The 15864-nt window shown below is 42.7% G+C and overlaps 3 protein-coding genes across 6 annotated transcripts; all 3 read right to left on the bottom strand.

The window, feature by feature from the left end:
• Window positions 1-1554: 1554 nt before the first annotated feature.
• LOC102702444 (E2F-associated phosphoprotein) lies at window positions 1555-3599 on the bottom strand. The gene is made up of 3 exons (XM_006647509.3): window positions 3430-3599; window positions 3173-3338; window positions 1555-2055 (listed from the first exon to the last, which is right to left on the bottom strand). The coding sequence occupies exons 1-3, from the start codon at window positions 3515-3517 to the stop codon at window positions 1797-1799; spliced, it is 513 nt and encodes a 170-aa protein (XP_006647572.2). The 5' UTR covers window positions 3518-3599; the 3' UTR covers window positions 1555-1796.
• An 825-nt stretch (window positions 3600-4424) lies between these two features.
• LOC102702164 (bifunctional nitrilase/nitrile hydratase NIT4) lies at window positions 4425-9982 on the bottom strand. Of its 2 annotated transcripts, none has more exons than XM_006647508.3 (7): window positions 9579-9982; window positions 8289-8480; window positions 7309-7602; window positions 6811-7092; window positions 5321-6651; window positions 5054-5233; window positions 4425-4891 (listed from the first exon to the last, which is right to left on the bottom strand). In XM_006647508.3, the coding sequence occupies exons 1-5, from the start codon at window positions 9724-9726 to the stop codon at window positions 6473-6475; spliced, it is 1095 nt and encodes a 364-aa protein (XP_006647571.2). In that variant the 5' UTR covers window positions 9727-9982; the 3' UTR covers window positions 4425-4891; window positions 5054-5233; window positions 5321-6472. The 2 variants fall into 2 exon arrangements, with proteins under 2 accessions (XP_006647571.2, XP_040376670.1); XM_040520736.1 differs by having other exon boundaries at window positions 7309-7596.
• Window positions 9983-11090: 1108 nt separating this feature from the next.
• LOC102701789 (bifunctional nitrilase/nitrile hydratase NIT4-like) lies at window positions 11091-14889 on the bottom strand. 3 transcript variants are annotated; one of them, XR_001549710.2, is made up of 6 exons: window positions 14504-14828; window positions 13348-13527; window positions 12504-12797; window positions 11996-12277; window positions 11603-11825; window positions 11091-11490 (listed from the first exon to the last, which is right to left on the bottom strand). XR_001549710.2 is itself a non-coding variant. In XM_006647507.2 (5 exons), the coding sequence occupies exons 1-5, from the start codon at window positions 14655-14657 to the stop codon at window positions 11656-11658; spliced, it is 1080 nt and encodes a 359-aa protein (XP_006647570.1). In that variant the 5' UTR covers window positions 14658-14889; the 3' UTR covers window positions 11498-11655. The 3 variants fall into 3 exon arrangements, 1 of the variants encoding a protein (XP_006647570.1); XR_423179.3 differs by having other exon boundaries at window positions 11092-11490; window positions 11599-11825; XM_006647507.2 differs by lacking the exon at window positions 11091-11490 and having other exon boundaries at window positions 11498-11825; window positions 14504-14889.
• Window positions 14890-15864: the final 975 nt, after the last annotated feature.

The following is a 15864-nucleotide window of genomic DNA, read 5'->3' as shown; positions in this document are numbered from 1 at the left end:
TGGAGTTCTTTAGAAGCGAATGAGAGTTTATTTTGAGATTTTCTTCATCTAGTTTATTTTCTAGTTTTAACTTTTACATCATTAAAAATATGTATATAAAAGTTTTATTTGTAAATTCTTTTTTTACAACCATATCGTTTCGCATATTTAATTATAGAACAATCATCATAGTATGATTGGTTTACAAATATACCGTTTCACTTATTCAGCCTTAACTCCGGCCGTCAGGATCATAGGTAAAGACTCGTACGCGTAAATACACAATCATCATAATATGATTAGTTCGCTGGAGAGTTAACGAAGATAACCTTGCTAGAAAAGTTGCGATAAGCATGGACATTAATAGACTCTTTTTTCATACTCCTCGTCTTCCAAAATAAAGCAATTTCTACCGTAAAAAAATAAAGTTGTTTATCCACGTACCTCATCATTTTAACCAATTGTAATGATTCTACCATACACACATATCTTCAATTCATATGTACTATCTTCCAATCTTCTGTTCCCATCCCCATTCTATCTCTAATCCAATATATTTTCTTTCTATCTGCATACCACTTTGGAATTCGGTCTATACACACCTTAAATATACGCCTATTTTTGTGTTATAACTTTTATATAGAGCACGGTCTATATTTTCTTATCAAAGCGCCTTCAGTAAATCCTATAGTTAAAGACCGTACCAAGTAGCAATCACAGCATGAACATGAAGATGCCAAAATCAGCGTTAATTAGTTGACTTTGCAGGAGGTTGGGAGCATTTTTTTTCCAGCAAAAGACGACTGGAGAAAGACGTCGAGAGAAGGAAAGAGAGAGGGGCAGAAGCTTGGTACAGGGCGATGAGCCGATGATGATGATGACCTGTGTTGAAAGCGAAGGCGAATGGACCGGCTACCAAACCATCCTAGTTTTGGATATGCATGGCGTTGGTCGCCTACTCGCTTTCAGCGTGTCATTGGAGTCCCACCCGGCAAAGGCTTCATGGCTTCGTTGGCTAAAAAAGAGCATGTCGGCGACCTCTCCCGCCACCTGATTTTAACGCAAAATCTTCCTTTCTTCCTCACCGAGGAAGTGAAAAATGTTCATACTCTGTCCGTATCTTACACTGAAGCTACCACACTACTCTTACCGCTGCCCTTCTCACCTTTGATGTTGTCGCACAGGACATGAGTGGTGAAATTTCGCAAGAAACAATTCAATTCTGTTTCTACCGTGGGGGCGAAAATTCCTTGTCCCTGTCCAAACAGGACCGTAGCTATTCACAACACATCGTCGTTCTGGTCCACTACCATCCTGCAGGGCATTTTCGATGCAATGCAAGCAGCCAACATTCCTGGTGAAATTCATCTGGCCATACCGCCATAGTCTTAAACTGAAGGACTGCTTCGCAGGGACAGGTTTTACCACATCACGCGGTTACCCACACAGTTATCGCGGCCACCTTTTACGGTAACCCTCAGGTTTTGCAACCTCTTGGTTTTGCGCGGTTACCCTCCCAGTTTTTTTTGCGGTAACCATTATACTGCCAGGTAGCGGTAACCCTGCCAAGACGGTAGGGAAAATCCTGCTGTTATGACAACTGACAACTAGAGTAGGGAACCCTGTTCATCTTTTTAGTTATTGATACATAAAAAAGATCAATAAAAACTATAACAAGTATGACACTATCACTCTAATGCACCTGACAAACTTGATTGATTGTAGATTGATTACCAGTAGAATGTAAAAGCAAGTAAATAGCTCATACTACTACCGTGGCTATGGATCAACAAACTACACAATCAGAAGAACAAGTTTCAGGAGTTACTAGGAATTACATTAAAGAAGTGGTAAACTTCATCTTCATCAAACACTCCAACCTCAGTTGAGCAGACCTCACAACAAACAGGGTGATAAACTGCACCCTTGTTTTCACCTTCTGATGTAGCAGAAGAATTGGCAGCCTTTCCCTTGCGGTTTTTTCGTTTGCCTTTCCCCTCCCGTAAAATCTGATCAGTCTTGACCTTGCAGTTGCGAACAAACATTGCACGGTACTGATTTACATATATCTCATGCCTGAACATCAATTAAAGTCACTATTAATCATTGCAAACACATTTCTGAAGATTTGAAAATAAGATTTGAAGCATTCAAAGTTAAGACTCCAGGAGTTTCTTAACATTGTGCAAATGAAAACAACAGTGTAATGTTTCATGATATAGAGTGATTACTGAAATAATTGCAAACAAGTCGCATAAACTTGATCTCCAGATAGTAAAAATTGGACATGTTCAGTACAATGGGACATGCATATTACAATCAAGTCCTATAATTGCATATCCTGGAGAGGGAAATGATCAAGCACAGTATATAGCTACCAATACAAGTTTTGAGCAGGTTTTATTTTAGTTTCAAATACACTAGGTTCCACGAAGATTTCAGACTTTCAAGGTGTATGTTTCAAAGCGAGTTCCAAATAAGTGTTCATGAATGTTATAGCATGTTTCAAGATTCTCACAGTTGTTTCAGGTGTCTTCAGAAATTCCCGAGATGGTTCATTACCGTTTAGTAAGCTTCTGAAAATTAGTCCAACCTCTAATACAAATAATTGTGGCATGCCTCCATTTGGGCAACCAACAATCTCTGACATATTACTTTTGAATTCCTAGAGTCAACACTTCATCATAGGTATATAAGGCTAAGCAATTAAACACCCTCACTAGTTTACATCAGTTGCTATGGCTTCCACTTGCAACAGGGGTTCTCTGAAGGAAGCAAAACCAAACTAAAAATGGAAATTCGGGGACAACTCACCTGTCCACATTTATCCTGCCATTTATTAAGTAATTCCATTATTTCTCCAACCACTTAAATCAACCAATTTAATCATTGAGCCATGGATGTGGATTGTATGGAAAATATTTGCGCATTTCTCTATAGGTATACTCATGGTCCAACATACACCAACATTTCCAAACAAAATTATTGATAGCAACTGCTCCATACAGGCAACAGCACCACAAGTCCACAACCCTGATATGGGTTATGGCAACAGACGGTTTCTTCATCGTTAGGACAAGCATCGACTAATAATCTAAAAAAAAAAAATCAGTAACGGCTTAACGCGCATATTGAAATCCAGAAGCCTCCTCCTCCTCGCCTGACACAGTACGAAGCAGCGAGGAAATATTACCTCTGGCAATCCAGGCACAAGGTAGTGAAACACGCGGGGCAGCTGAGCACGGCGTCAGAGGTCCTCCCTTTCCTCTGCCTGTTCACCCACCGCTCATCCGCATCGTCCAGCTCGGGGTCGTAGAACTCAGGCTCCGCGGAGTAATCTATCTCATCGTCGCTGGACACTAGCAAATCAGGGACAGCGCAAGGAAGCAAAGCGGGTCACATGAAGGATTTTAGCCATCTAAAGCACGGGAGGGGGAGGGGGAGAGCTACCTAGTTCTCGGGGATCGACAGGGTCGCCGCCGGCCTCCGCCTCCATCGGCTGGCTCGCCGCCGCCTCTTTGGGTTTCTCGGGCTCCATGAACCCTCGTTACCCCTCCTCGCCTCCTCGTCTTCGGTGTTCTCTCGCCGCCGCTCTTCTCAGGCCTTCTTCTTCCTTCGAGACAACTCCGGTGGCTGCGGCCCGGGAGGAGAACGAAATGGAAGTTTTTGGGCTGAATCTGTCGGCCCAATTGTCGAAACCGACTTTGAGTTCTTCCATTTTTTTGTGATTTTTCTGTCGGATAAGATTATTAAGAATTTAAGATACGAATTTTTCCAAGTATGAGCAGTACAAGAGAGTTTGAAAAAAATCATCCATAAATATGTGTGTGTATGATTGTAGCTCCTCAATGACGACTTTGGTCGAAAGCCTGCCCAATGGCATTTCCTCAGAGCATACCAACTCGACTTTAAGGTCAGTCTTAATGCTCAATTTTACTGTACAATTTCTAAAACAGCTATCGGGATGAAACGATGCATGAAACAACTACCCACAGTGCAACGTTTTATTGTACCATTTTTAAAGTTAAATAAATCATTTAATGTGAAAGGACATGTAGCCTAGTGGTTGCAGTGACTTGAATAGCACCCAAGTTCCTGAGTTCAAATCTACATAGGAGCATGAATTTCAGATTTGGGTATTTGAGAGCCTAAGTCTTCTACTTAGGCTAAGTTCCCAAAATTCTCAAAAATAAAAAATGGCTGCATATATCGAGTGGATATAGAGGCGGGGTAAAAATGCCCTTCTCTAAAAAAAATAAAAAATAAATAAAATAAATCATTTAATTACTGCTAAAAATTTGATTGCATAAAACATCTCAAGCCCATCAATAAGTCTTCTACTTAGGCTAAGTTCCCAAAATTCTCAAAAATAAAAAATGGCTGCATATATCCGAGTGGATATAGAGGCGGGGTAAAAATGCCCTTCTCTAAAAAAAAATAAAAAATAAATAAAATAAATCATTTAATTACTGCTAAAAGTTTGATTGCATAAAACATCTCAAGCCCATCAATACGAGTTTCACTGTGTTACCGAGAACTTAGTAACGGTGCTCAAAGGTTTTATGGTCATGAAACTAATTCCCTCTCTCTCCTCATACATCATAGTTCATGCAACTGATATGTCACCTAATTAATATGTATGATACCTCCATAAAACCTATTGAGACCGGCCTAAGTAGCGAAATCAGGGAGATAACCCTGTTAGTGATGTTGCAGGCACATTTTCGAGTTCTGTTACCAACTCCGCATTGACAATGTCCATCACTCGGCTGTTCAGGGACAGCTCAACGTACATGCGAAGGCTGAATCCTTGCTCAAATGAACTATCTGTGGGCCTCCTTCCAGTAATCATTTCAAGAACAAGAATTCCATATAGCTATAGATGTTGAAACCGTATTTCCAGTACCACATTCTGTTTGCATATTGCACAATGATGATGAGTACAATTACTGATTAAACGATAATAAGTAAATTTTCTTGTGTTAAGATGAGAAGACTAGACTAGTTTTAGAGGCATTTCTTTCCCAGCTGGTAATAAATTGCCAAAATGTGAATAAAAGAATGATAAACTAACCAGGCGGAGCATAACCAATTGTCCCTCTAAATTCATCGAGCTCGTTGAGGGTTGAAAAGATGCATGCTCCTCAGAAAGAATCTTGGCTGTGTTCGCCCGCTGGGCCGAGTGTTCGTCATTGAGCTGGGAGAGATTGCCCGAAGAGGGAAGCTGGCATCTCACCGTATAGCATGTTGTGTCCTAAATTCAACAAGGACAACTGGTTATCTTGAAGACCAAGAGCATTGAGCTGGGAGAGATTGCCCGAGGAGGAGGCTGAGATCTCACCGTATAGAGCATGTTTGTTGTGTCCTAAATTCAGGGAGGTAACTCGGTTAAGTGATGACAAGTTCTCTCCATGGACGTTGTTGATGGACAGAGCAATCTTCACGATCTTGGTGCATCGTTTCGCCAGCGCCGTTGGGATGGCCCCTTCTTGTAGCGAGTTGCCGGAAAGGTTCAGGCGCCGGCGATGGCGAGCACGCCGCCGCACGGCGACACAGCAGCAGCGTGGAAAGCAGTAAGATGGTCATTAGCGGGTTCATGGCTGTCTATATGTTTTGGCGCCAAGGGAAGTGAAGATGGGAGATCTCAAACTCTCAAAGGGTGGTAAATGTGCAGAAATTGTGGTTGCAATTTGGTCGCTTAAATAGAGATAGCTAGCTTGCCTAGAGCATTTGTGCTTGGCTGCACCGCATTTGCCTAAAGCTGGCCACTGAACAACTTGCTGTTCGACTCCATGCCGTGCGACAGGCACACGCACTATAATAGTTCAACTTACGTCGAGGAAATGGAGCAAATGGAACACGGCTGCACGATGCAGTTGATCACTGATCACGTACAGTTGCTGCTCCAGCTTGAGTATCTAAAATCAGAAAAAGTCTTCGTCGGGTTCTTGTGCTTCTCCTTACTCGGAAAGGTATTTAGGCTGATGATGATATACCTAAAGCAGTTTTCGAGTTGCCTGAATTGAAATGCAGTTATGCATGCTAATTAAAACCTGGCTTCTAATCAAACTGGTGGAGTTGTAATGCAGACAGTGATGCTTCTGATATGGCTACCACATAAAGCCAAAACAGCATTTAGCAATGCGGATGGATAGGCTAGTTCAGACTGATCTGAACTTGAGCCTATTTCTTACAGAACGTAACACAGGTGGCGACAGTAAAACCATGCAAGTGCGCACTGCATGCACTACTCAGATTTGATATGCAGGGGAACCAAGTTTATACCGAGATGGGTGAGCAAGATACTACCTTAATACCATTAGGCACGGCGTAAGAGGAACAGGGACAGGCTCTACAGACCTCAGCAGTTTGTTTTGGAATGCAATTTACAAGCCAGGGGATGACAGGGAACGTCAGACGTGGGTGATCTGAGCCAACGACTCACCGATTTAGTGACAATTATCAGTCTCGTGGTTGAGTCTCACGGTCTCGCTCAGTAGAGCCTTGCAGTGCTGTCACTCTTTGCGGCTGAAGTCTTCTCATTCTCAGCAGCAGAAGTGAAAGACACAGGGAGGTGCGGTTGGTCATTTACTACCAGGCTCAAGACTTCAGGTCGAGCATAGTGGCCCACCACATCAAAATCAAACTTGGCTCGCGCGATTTCTCCAAGGTCTGCACATGGATTTCATTATGAATTTCTAACATGGACTGTCAAATCAAAACTATTCAAAATGTACAAGGAAACTGAGGGAGGACTGCAAACAAAATCGATGTGTGAATGCATGTACTAAAAACATATGCTGTAGACATATGATAATATTACTTTCTTACCTAGATCAGCTGTAATCAGCGCCTCCCCTTCGTAGTTGGGACCTGCCAAGACCTCTCCAGACGGAGAAATGATAACACTACCTCCAGGGCATACAACAGTGTCTGGAGAAGGCTCTTCACCTAAACCAGAAAACACATACTCCGGCGGAGGAGGATAGTCCTTTCTGCGGCAGAATTGGTTTGCTGACAGGACAAAGCATCCCCCCTCTAAGGCAATATGAGTCATGGAGGCTTGCCAAACTTGCCTGGAATCAGCAGTGGGAGCACAGTATATCTCGATACCTGATCAGTGCATACAATATATGAGCAGATGATGAAGGAATTCAAGTGACACCAATGCCTTTTTCAACATTTCCCCATCTGACTTACTTTGAAACTAATTTCACCTTTTATTTCAGGAATATCATTTCATTAGGCCATGCCACTTCCTCAAAAGCTGTATGTACACTTCTGTTACTATTGTACTAACAATATTAGAAGAAATAGTCTTACTCTTACCTTTACCATATAATGCTGTTCTCAGAAGTGGCATTTTATTTTCCCAGCAAATTAGGGCCCCAATCTTTCCAAGCGGAGTATCATAAACAGGAATTGTTGATCCATCTCCAAATCCCCATATTATTCGTTCTAATGCTGTTGGCATGAGCTTGCGGTGCTTACCCAGGTACCGGCCTAGAGGATCAAAGAAGAGCACCGAGCAATACAGTGTGTAACCTTCCCTTTCAATCACCCCCATCACTAAAAATATCTTATATTTTCCAGCCATAGCAGCCAAGTGTGTCACCTCTGGACCTGAAGGCTACTTTTGTCAGCCGATGGATATATCAAATCTAGAAGAAACAAACTGTATTTCAACACTGATAAAACAGCTAGCAAGCTTGTTCATTATGATAAAATTGCATTATGAACCATACAACAACAGCACAATATGTGGAGTGACTGCCTTACCCATTTAGCTAAAGCAGTAGAGGCAAAAATGACTAGCAGTTATCCATTGCAGATGTTTGTCCATTTTGGCAAAATCATGTCTTACTGTTCATTAACTGTGGGAGGATTGGAATTATCAATGTTTTGTATTGGCAATAAATAAAGGGGTGGCGAACGAGAGTGAAAGATAGATGGTACACAGAAGACAAGGGATTTATACAGACTCGTATTCGAAGTAATACCCTACCAATGTTGGCTTGTATTCCACCGTATGTGGTATTGTGGTGTAGGTTAAATAACTGGCAATAAATATTTGATAACATATAAGATTCTTTCCTCTAAAAACTTCTACAGTCATATATGTCATGAATATTTCTAGTATTCAGCAGATATAACAAATAGCCCCTTGACTTTCAATTTTGTATCCAAACACAATGTTGCATTAAAATAATCAACTTCCTTTTCTTTCCAATGATAAAAGGACATCAATGCATGAGTTAGTAGCAAATCACAATAAGTGAGTAGATATAATCCAATACATTACAACTCACCAGGTACATCTATGGCAGCAGCATGATACTTTCGAAATTCATCCTTGCTCTTGTCTTTTGGATTACCAATAGTTATGTTGATCCCAAAACCAAATGTGGATCCACGAGGATAGCCGCCAACAAAAGCTTCTGGGAACACAACCAACTGTGAACCATACCCAGCAGCCTCCTCTATCAACCTCTCTGCTTTATCTACGGTAGGAATAGTGATGTGAACAATAATTAATCATCTGTAATGTAATGCATCTGGTTCTCACAAAGTGTCAGCATTGGGTTTAATGTTTATATACATGAACAAGAAAATTAATATGCATTATGTTTCCTGCCTAGGCAATGGCAGTGACCGGAGGATAGTGCAGTAGTGTCATCATGGGTAAGGATAGGCAATTGGACATGAGTCCATGATGCAGCATGCTGCACCAGCGAACAGAATGGAATACAGTTCCAACATTTTGTTTGGCCTGGCAGAGTAGATCATTTCACTGAGTTATACTGTCAATGGGTTATTTCAGCAGAATAGTAAAATGTGCAGTAAATGCCATCCCCTCAGTAAATTCTGAAGGCTCAGATAGCTTCGTTTGCTATCCCATACGGCAAATCTTTCGGTAGCAGAGTCAAACAGAGCAAATACCACCCAACTACAATTTGACTACAGATAGAGCCCAGGTAGCATCCACAAAAGAACACAAAATTTATGGTGCCCATTACTTGGAAAATGCATAATTTACAAGATGGAGCAGAACATATGCGGATCAAGACAATTGTCAAAGGAACAGAGTGAAATCAAAGTAATAACTCATAAGGATTGTGTAATAAAGCACAAGAAATAAAATCTGTTAGATGTTACAGATAATTTTTATGATTTCACGGTTTCACCACAACTGACAAAGGACATCAAGCAACTCCATCCAATTCTGGCACATTGGTTATGCAGCCATTACATACAGAAGTCAACTATACCAAATCTCACACTGAACCCTCTCAATACTTCCAGTTGCAGCACATTGGAGATTAGTTATTTATTTAAACCCCAACAAAAAAAGGAAAACGAAAATCAATCTCGACCCTCGATCAACTAGAAAAAAAATACACAATTTCAGCTAATGGCGCATGTAAACACAGGTCTAACCAGAACGTACGACGAGGGCAACCAAACTAACACCTTGCGTACAGCAATAGTCAATATCAAGCACAGGCGGAATCAGAACTAGCCAACGAATCATCACGCACATAACAATTTACCAAAGCAGGGGGGTGGGGGGGCACACGAGCCGACGAGCGCGCGCTTACCGAGAGTGGCGGGGGTGTCGTAGAACACGGTGGAGGCCTGCACGACGGTGGCCCGGACCGTGGTGGCGCCCGAGTCGGCGCCGCTGTTCATCTCCACCTCCGCAATCACGGGCGGCCCACCGCCCGAGCTCGAGGGGACCATAGCCATGGGTACGGCCCGGGGGGGGGGGGGCGGCACTCACCCGTGCACCTAGCGGACGTCACTCGTGGAGCAAGGAACTAACCGTGAAAGCGCGCAGCGCGCCGGCGGCGGCGAGGTGAGGGAGACGGGGGGGAGGAGGAGCTCGCGGGGAACGTTCAACTGTCAAGTGTGACTAAACAGAAGCCGAGCTAGCGAAGTCCTTCACGGATGCCTCTAGACCCTACCTTCCCACAGCTCTTTTCCATGGCTGTAACGTTTTTGTGCTCTCCTCTCTTATCTCTCACCGGAGAAATCAGCTGCTGCCTATAAATTCGGTCATCTCCTTTTTTTTTTCCCTCATATCTAATATTAGTTAAAATCCAAATTTGAATTTCTCTCCTCTCTTATCAAACTCTCAATTATCGATATTCCTTTCTCTGCGATGATTATCTCATAAACCATGCGATTATCATTATCAAACTCTCAATTATCGATATTCCATTCTCCGTAATGATTATCTCCTACTATATCACACTAATTATTGCGTATCGTGTGATCTCTACGTTAAAACCGCCACAATTCTATTCTTTTTTAAATTCAATTTGGATGATTTTTGGGCAATTATCGCCAAACCGTTGTCTTACGGTTTCGGCCACGAAAACGATATTACAAAACCTGATGGAGACATCTCATGGTCTTATAGGATGTTCTTTTGCACCACCACTTTGGCAGCGACTCATTAGGGTTATGTACAAGACTCCCGAAGTTGCACTCCTCATCCAATCTTAAGTGTGGCAAATAGTTAAAGCCCCCATTCCTCCAGTAATCTTCTCCCGAATTTGCTGCACCAAAAGGACAATCATTCAAAGGTGCTACGCCGTTTCCAAATTCATGTAGCATTGTTGGGCCATGGTCTAATTTGGAGGCGATCGGCCATCCAAATCTTATTTTGAAGTAGCCGTGATGAAAAGTTAAGAGGGTGCCTAGGCTTTCCATATCAATTTTGCAGCCGCCACTCTAACATGGCACAAGAAAACAGGAACTATGTCAGGCCTGAAGAAATTCAGTCTCGACTTGGAGTCTCAGGCTCGATCTTTGGTGATCACCGCCCACAAGCCAAAATACAGATATTAAACTAGGGTTCTAAGAGCACGTACAAAGGACTCTAATTGCCGTCTCTATCAGTGCATGCTCGCTGACGTGGAGCAGAGAGACGATAGGAAAGAGAAAATTGGTTGTTTTGCATGAAGTCAGCAAAACATCGACTCTTAGCGCATAAAACGAGTAGACAACCATAAAATCTACTTTATACATGTGCTGACTCTAATTAGAGACGCTGACCAAATGAAATGCAAACGAAAAATTAATTAGTCTAGAATCAGCTTGAGAAACTGTCCTTTGTACAAGGAGTTTTTTCTGCTAACGTGACTTGAGATGGAGCACATAATAGGCTCGCCTAACCTAATGAGAAGAAAGTATGGAGCATCGATGATTCCTTTCCATTCCAGGATGGGTCTTAACCCATAAGAATTACAGCTCCAGAGTTTTTACATGAGTAAATTCAAGCTTTTGCCACAAGTAGAAAAGATAAAGCAGAGAGAAACGGTAAAACGACACTAGACGACAACAGTGGACGTAAGGCAAATAAATAACGGTCTGGATTCGTCCACCTTTTTATCCTTCTTCCTCAGCCGTCCGATCTCCATAACAGTGTTTAGCTTCAACTCTGAACTTTACATTGAAACACTGAAACTCTGAACTTTGGGCTGAAACTTCTGAATTTCAGTGATCCTGACAAAGTACCACAACAATATAGCCACTGATTATTTATCAGGGAAGCATCGTCTCCAGATCTTTACAAGAAACAATAGACATTAAGACAGATTATTCATGTAATACCAACACTGGCCAGCTGACAACTTTAATATACACGGCGGTGGAAGATTTGTGGTCTCATCAGGTCCTAGAGACGTCATCACTCTTTGCGGCGGAAGTTTTCTCTGCAGCAGAAGTAAAAGAAACGGGCAGCTTTGGATCGGTTTTCACGGTCAAGCTCAGAACCTCAGGTCGTGAATAGTGTCCTACGACGTCGAAATCAAACTTAGCTCGAGCAATTTCGCCAAGGTCTGCAAAACATATCATGCAGTTGCTCTTTAGTATTCTTGGGTGATGTTTCACGGTTACAATACTGTTCTTGTGTGTGTGTGTGTGTGTTGGGGGGGGGGGGGGGGGGGGGGAGTTGTATATCTGTAAGCAATCACATTGCAGTATTGGACAAAGGTTCCTTGTTTCTTACCCAGGTCAGCTGTGAGGAGGCCCTCGCCTTCATAGTTTGGACCTGCCAGAACTGTTCCAGATGGTGAGATGATAGAACTTCCTCCAGGACAAATAACAGATTCTGGGGATGGCTCATCATCTAGGCCATCAAAGGTATATTCCGGTGCTGGAGGATAGTCCTTTCTGCGACAGAACTGGTTTGCAGAAAGTACAAAGCATCCTCCTTCAACGGCAATGTGCGTCATGGAGGCCTGCCAACTAGGCATGAAATCAGCAGTTGGGGCGCAGTATATCTCAACACCTGCATGAATGTAGAACATACTGACATGATGCATCTTGGGAGTCCATCAAAGTATGCTTCTCCTTCTCTTTCAAGATAGTAGTGTTTGTTTAGAAAATGCACAATCCTAGTATTCCTTTTATTGTGTCTTAACTCTTAATTTCTTTGCATTACCAATCGATAGAACTTTGACCCAGAGTAGGTGCTCAGGTCGAAAAACATGTCAGATTGCTAGAACTAGGAATACCTTTGGCATACATTGCTGTCCTGAGAAGTGGCATTCTGTTTTCCCAGCAAATGGCAGCACAAATCTTCCCTAGTGGAGTATCATAAACAGGTATAGTAGATCCATCTCCGAACCCCCAAAATACTCGTTCCAGTGCGGTAGGCATGAGCTTGCGGTGTTTCCCTAGGTATTTCCCCAGAGGATCAAAGAAGAGCACTGTATTATACAGTGTGTACCCTGCCCTTTCAACCACCCCCATCACCAGGAAAACCTTGTATTTTCCAGCCAATGCAGCTAAACGGGTTACTTCTGGACCTGCATTCAACAGAAGTAGGTAAAATGTTCTGCAGGAATAGAAGATGGACACTACATATTCTCTGCAGTAAGGAAAGCTACATATTCAAGTGCGGACAGAAGAAAATAGCTAAAAATGGTGCAAGATGCACTTTAGCTGATGGTTAATTAACAGGAACAAAAAATGTAAACATGAATATGTGGCGAATGCAAATTCTGAACATAACTACAAAAAAATATGGGGGGGTTACTAATGCTTTTGTTCTTTAATGCATAGGTATGTGATTTATCAGCTTGGGGTCTGCATCACGAGTTAGGCCTCATCATTTTTCTGTTTTACCTGTCACAAGTTAGGAAGCATAGTTGAAATCGATATTTCATGGTTTATGCTTCACATTTAGCAGTGTCTTTTCACTAAATTGGTAGCCTATTATAAACTAAAGCACAGACCTTCAAAGAAAAGTATACTGAAAGTGAGAAAGCAAAGACAAAAATGGACCTTATTTTGGTAATACTTGATAAAATAATGTGCGACAATATATCATTAATTAATAAAACAATTTCAGAGTACCAGGAACATCTATAGCAGCTGCATGATATTTCCGGAAGTCTTCCTTCCCCTTGGCAGATCGATTGCCAATAGTCAGTCCAAAGGTAGATCCGCGAGGGTAGCCACCAACAAAGACTTCTGGAAAGAGAACTAGCTGTGAACCATATCCAGCTGCTTCAGCTGTCAGTTTCTCTGCTTTATCTAGAGTTACAGAAATTAACACAATATCAATATTCCAATATTCTAGAATTTCATTCATAAAAAATAACATGTCATATGATCACACATTTCCAGTTTTAATTCCATTGAATTATTTACTTCTTCAGTTGTTTCATTCTTCACTAGATTTGGTAGATAAGATCATTGCAGTTAAATCATTAATAACTTCAAGAAAAAAAACAAAATATAGAAGTTGTGTTTTGTTTTGATATACAAGCATCCATGAACTCTCTAAATGAGCTTCCAACAAGTCTTTGGTTTTAAAATGTGCAATCATTCTGCAAAAATTCATGCTTAGAAATTGGTGTACAACAGAAGATCGAAAAATGATCTTACTTTAGTTTTTCTTCACAAAAAGAAACTTCCAGTAGGCAGTAGGAGATTGTAAGTCAATCTTAACATCTTCAAAGAATGTCACAACATTTTTATATGGACCAAAGAAGGAAGTTGGGAGCACAGACTGCCACCTTCCATACCATGCTCTTATTAATGATGTGAAATGCAACAACAACAGTAACAGGTCTAAAGTTATAATGTTATATACATGTTCTAGCCCCAACAGGCTAAGATCATACATGCATGCCAGTCACAAATCCAACATACCACTCTGCTAGCAAGAAAAAAAATATCCACATAATTCACCAATTACTAGTCAAGAAAAATCACAGCCAAATCTTTTCCTTACGTTTCTTTGGTGAGAACAGTTTCTTTTCTAAATGCCGATTAAGACTATGGGAGAAGTGAAATATGGGCACACGCCGAGAAATCCAACTTTCTGTTCAGTTTCAGTTCACTCCCGCGGCGTTTTGTGTGGATAAGTTAGTGTGGCTGTGTGGGCGAAACAAACAAGCAAGCACCTTGCGCGCAGCACCCAATCCAGACAGCCGCACGGGCGAGCTAAATGACCGAACACCTCGCTAGCATCAGCCGCATCAAAAACGAAGATCGGAGCACGCACCGAGAGTTGCAGGGGTGTCGTAGAACACCGTGCCAGCCTGCACGACAGTGGCACGCACTGTGGTGGCACCCTGGTCGGCGCCGGCGTTCATCTCCACCTCTGCGACCGCAACCACCGGGCCGCTGCCCGAGTTGGCGGGGGCCACCAAAGCCATGGTGGCCTCCGAGAAATTCAGCCGGACGAGGGTCTCGGGGGACCGAGATCCTTGTCGTACTTCCTGCGGAGGTAGTCGCGGACGAACTGGTCGCGGGCGAGCGTGCGCGCCCGCTGGGGCTCGACGTGGGCGTAGGAGAGGTGAACGCCGTACGCGAGGAGGCCCGCGCCGAAGGCGAATAGCGCGACGGTGGAGAGGAGCTGCCGGGGAGTGGACGGGGAGCACAAGCCCATCCGCTGGGAGTTTTTGGTGGGGGTGAAGTGAATTGTGTAAAGGTGAAGGCGACGGCGGCGACTGACCGGAAAAGGACGAGGGGAAGACGAAGTATATGGGTTCTTTCTGCCCTCCACTTGTTACTCCCTCTTCTGTAAGCTGCGTTTTTTACCAATATTTTGCCACTGCATTTTTCCATCACAGGAGACTTTTACCCTGGAATGGTGCGTTTGCTCAAAATTTTGCGCTGTATTTTCCTATTACAGGAGATTTTTGCCCTGGAGCGAACGCATTTGCTCATAGTGCAATGGCAAGAAGTTTGCACATTCATCACATATCAGTAGGCTTTATACACTTGAAACACCTATTAAAATTTAAAGAAAATACGTATGTTGATTTTATTTCTTTTGGAATCCTATGTTTTAACACTCAATTGTAAATCTTATTTTGCATTTACGTTTGACACGCCTATGTTTTATGCATGTTATGTTTGTGAATCATTTTTGTTTGGAGCGTGCAATATCAGCTATGCATCCTGATCTGTTTAAGCCTAGTAATGGGCCAGCTAACCCATGGGCCAAACGGGTCAAAGGTCTAATGGACTGATATGGGTGCATCTTTTATGGCATGTACGAACTAGAGGACAGGGTTGGGTTGGGCCATATAAAATGAGGGTTGGCATGGGCTGGGCACGAAAATAATTCTTATGTCCTACAAGGGATTCAGCCCATGTGCTATGAAAGAGGGTTGCACAGCCAGGAAGGCAGCAGCGGCTCTCATCTTCTTCAACTCCTTTGCATCGTCGTTGTCGCTGCCGCCATGAGCTAGCTTTGGATCGGCCGTGGCAGCTGCCTTGAGCAAGCTTATCCTCTGCGCCTCCTCTCCCACAGGTGTGCCCTTTGCTTCCATTCTTCCCCCTCTCCCCTCTCTTCCACTCCCCTTCTCTCCTCATTTTCCTTGTTTTCACGTGCTAGGGTTTTAGGGTTCTTGGTTT

Source organism: Oryza brachyantha, chromosome 2, assembly GCF_000231095.2.
Source record: "Oryza brachyantha chromosome 2, ObraRS2, whole genome shotgun sequence".
NCBI classification, from domain to species: Eukaryota; Viridiplantae; Streptophyta; class Magnoliopsida; order Poales; family Poaceae; genus Oryza; species Oryza brachyantha.
This window is presented reverse-complemented; position numbering and strand designations above follow the sequence as displayed.

What these genes read in the sequence shown, in the direction of transcription:
- LOC102702444 (XM_006647509.3), bottom strand. Translation starts at nt 3,517, where the DNA reads ATGGAGCCCGAGAAACCCAAAGAGGCGGCGGCGAGCCAGCCGATGGAG. An exon ending in TGTCGATCCCCGAGAACTAG is followed by an intron (nt 3,339 to 3,429) that starts GTAGCTCTCCCC and finishes CTGATTTGCTAG; the next exon opens with TGTCCAGCGACGATGAGATA. An exon ending in TTGTGCCTGGATTGCCAGAG is followed by an intron (nt 2,056 to 3,172) that starts GTAATATTTCCT and finishes ATTGATGTTCAG; the next exon opens with GCATGAGATATATGTAAATC.
- LOC102702164 (XM_006647508.3), bottom strand. Translation starts at nt 9,726, where the DNA reads ATGGCTATGGTCCCCTCGAGCTCGGGCGGTGGGCCGCCCGTGATTGCG. An exon ending in CGACACCCCCGCCACTCTCG is followed by an intron (nt 8,481 to 9,578) that starts GTAAGCGCGCGC and finishes TTCCTACCGTAG; the next exon opens with ATAAAGCAGAGAGGTTGATA. An exon ending in AACAGCATTATATGGTAAAG is followed by an intron (nt 7,093 to 7,308) that starts GTAAGAGTAAGA and finishes TGCACTGATCAG; the next exon opens with GTATCGAGATATACTGTGCT.
- LOC102701789 (XM_006647507.2), bottom strand. Translation starts at nt 14,657, where the DNA reads ATGGCTTTGGTGGCCCCCGCCAACTCGGGCAGCGGCCCGGTGGTTGCG. An exon ending in GACAGCAATGTATGCCAAAG is followed by an intron (nt 12,278 to 12,503) that starts GTATTCCTAGTT and finishes ACATTCATGCAG; the next exon opens with GTGTTGAGATATACTGCGCC. An exon ending in CCTCCTCACAGCTGACCTGG is followed by an intron (nt 11,826 to 11,995) that starts GTAAGAAACAAG and finishes TATGTTTTGCAG; the next exon opens with ACCTTGGCGAAATTGCTCGA.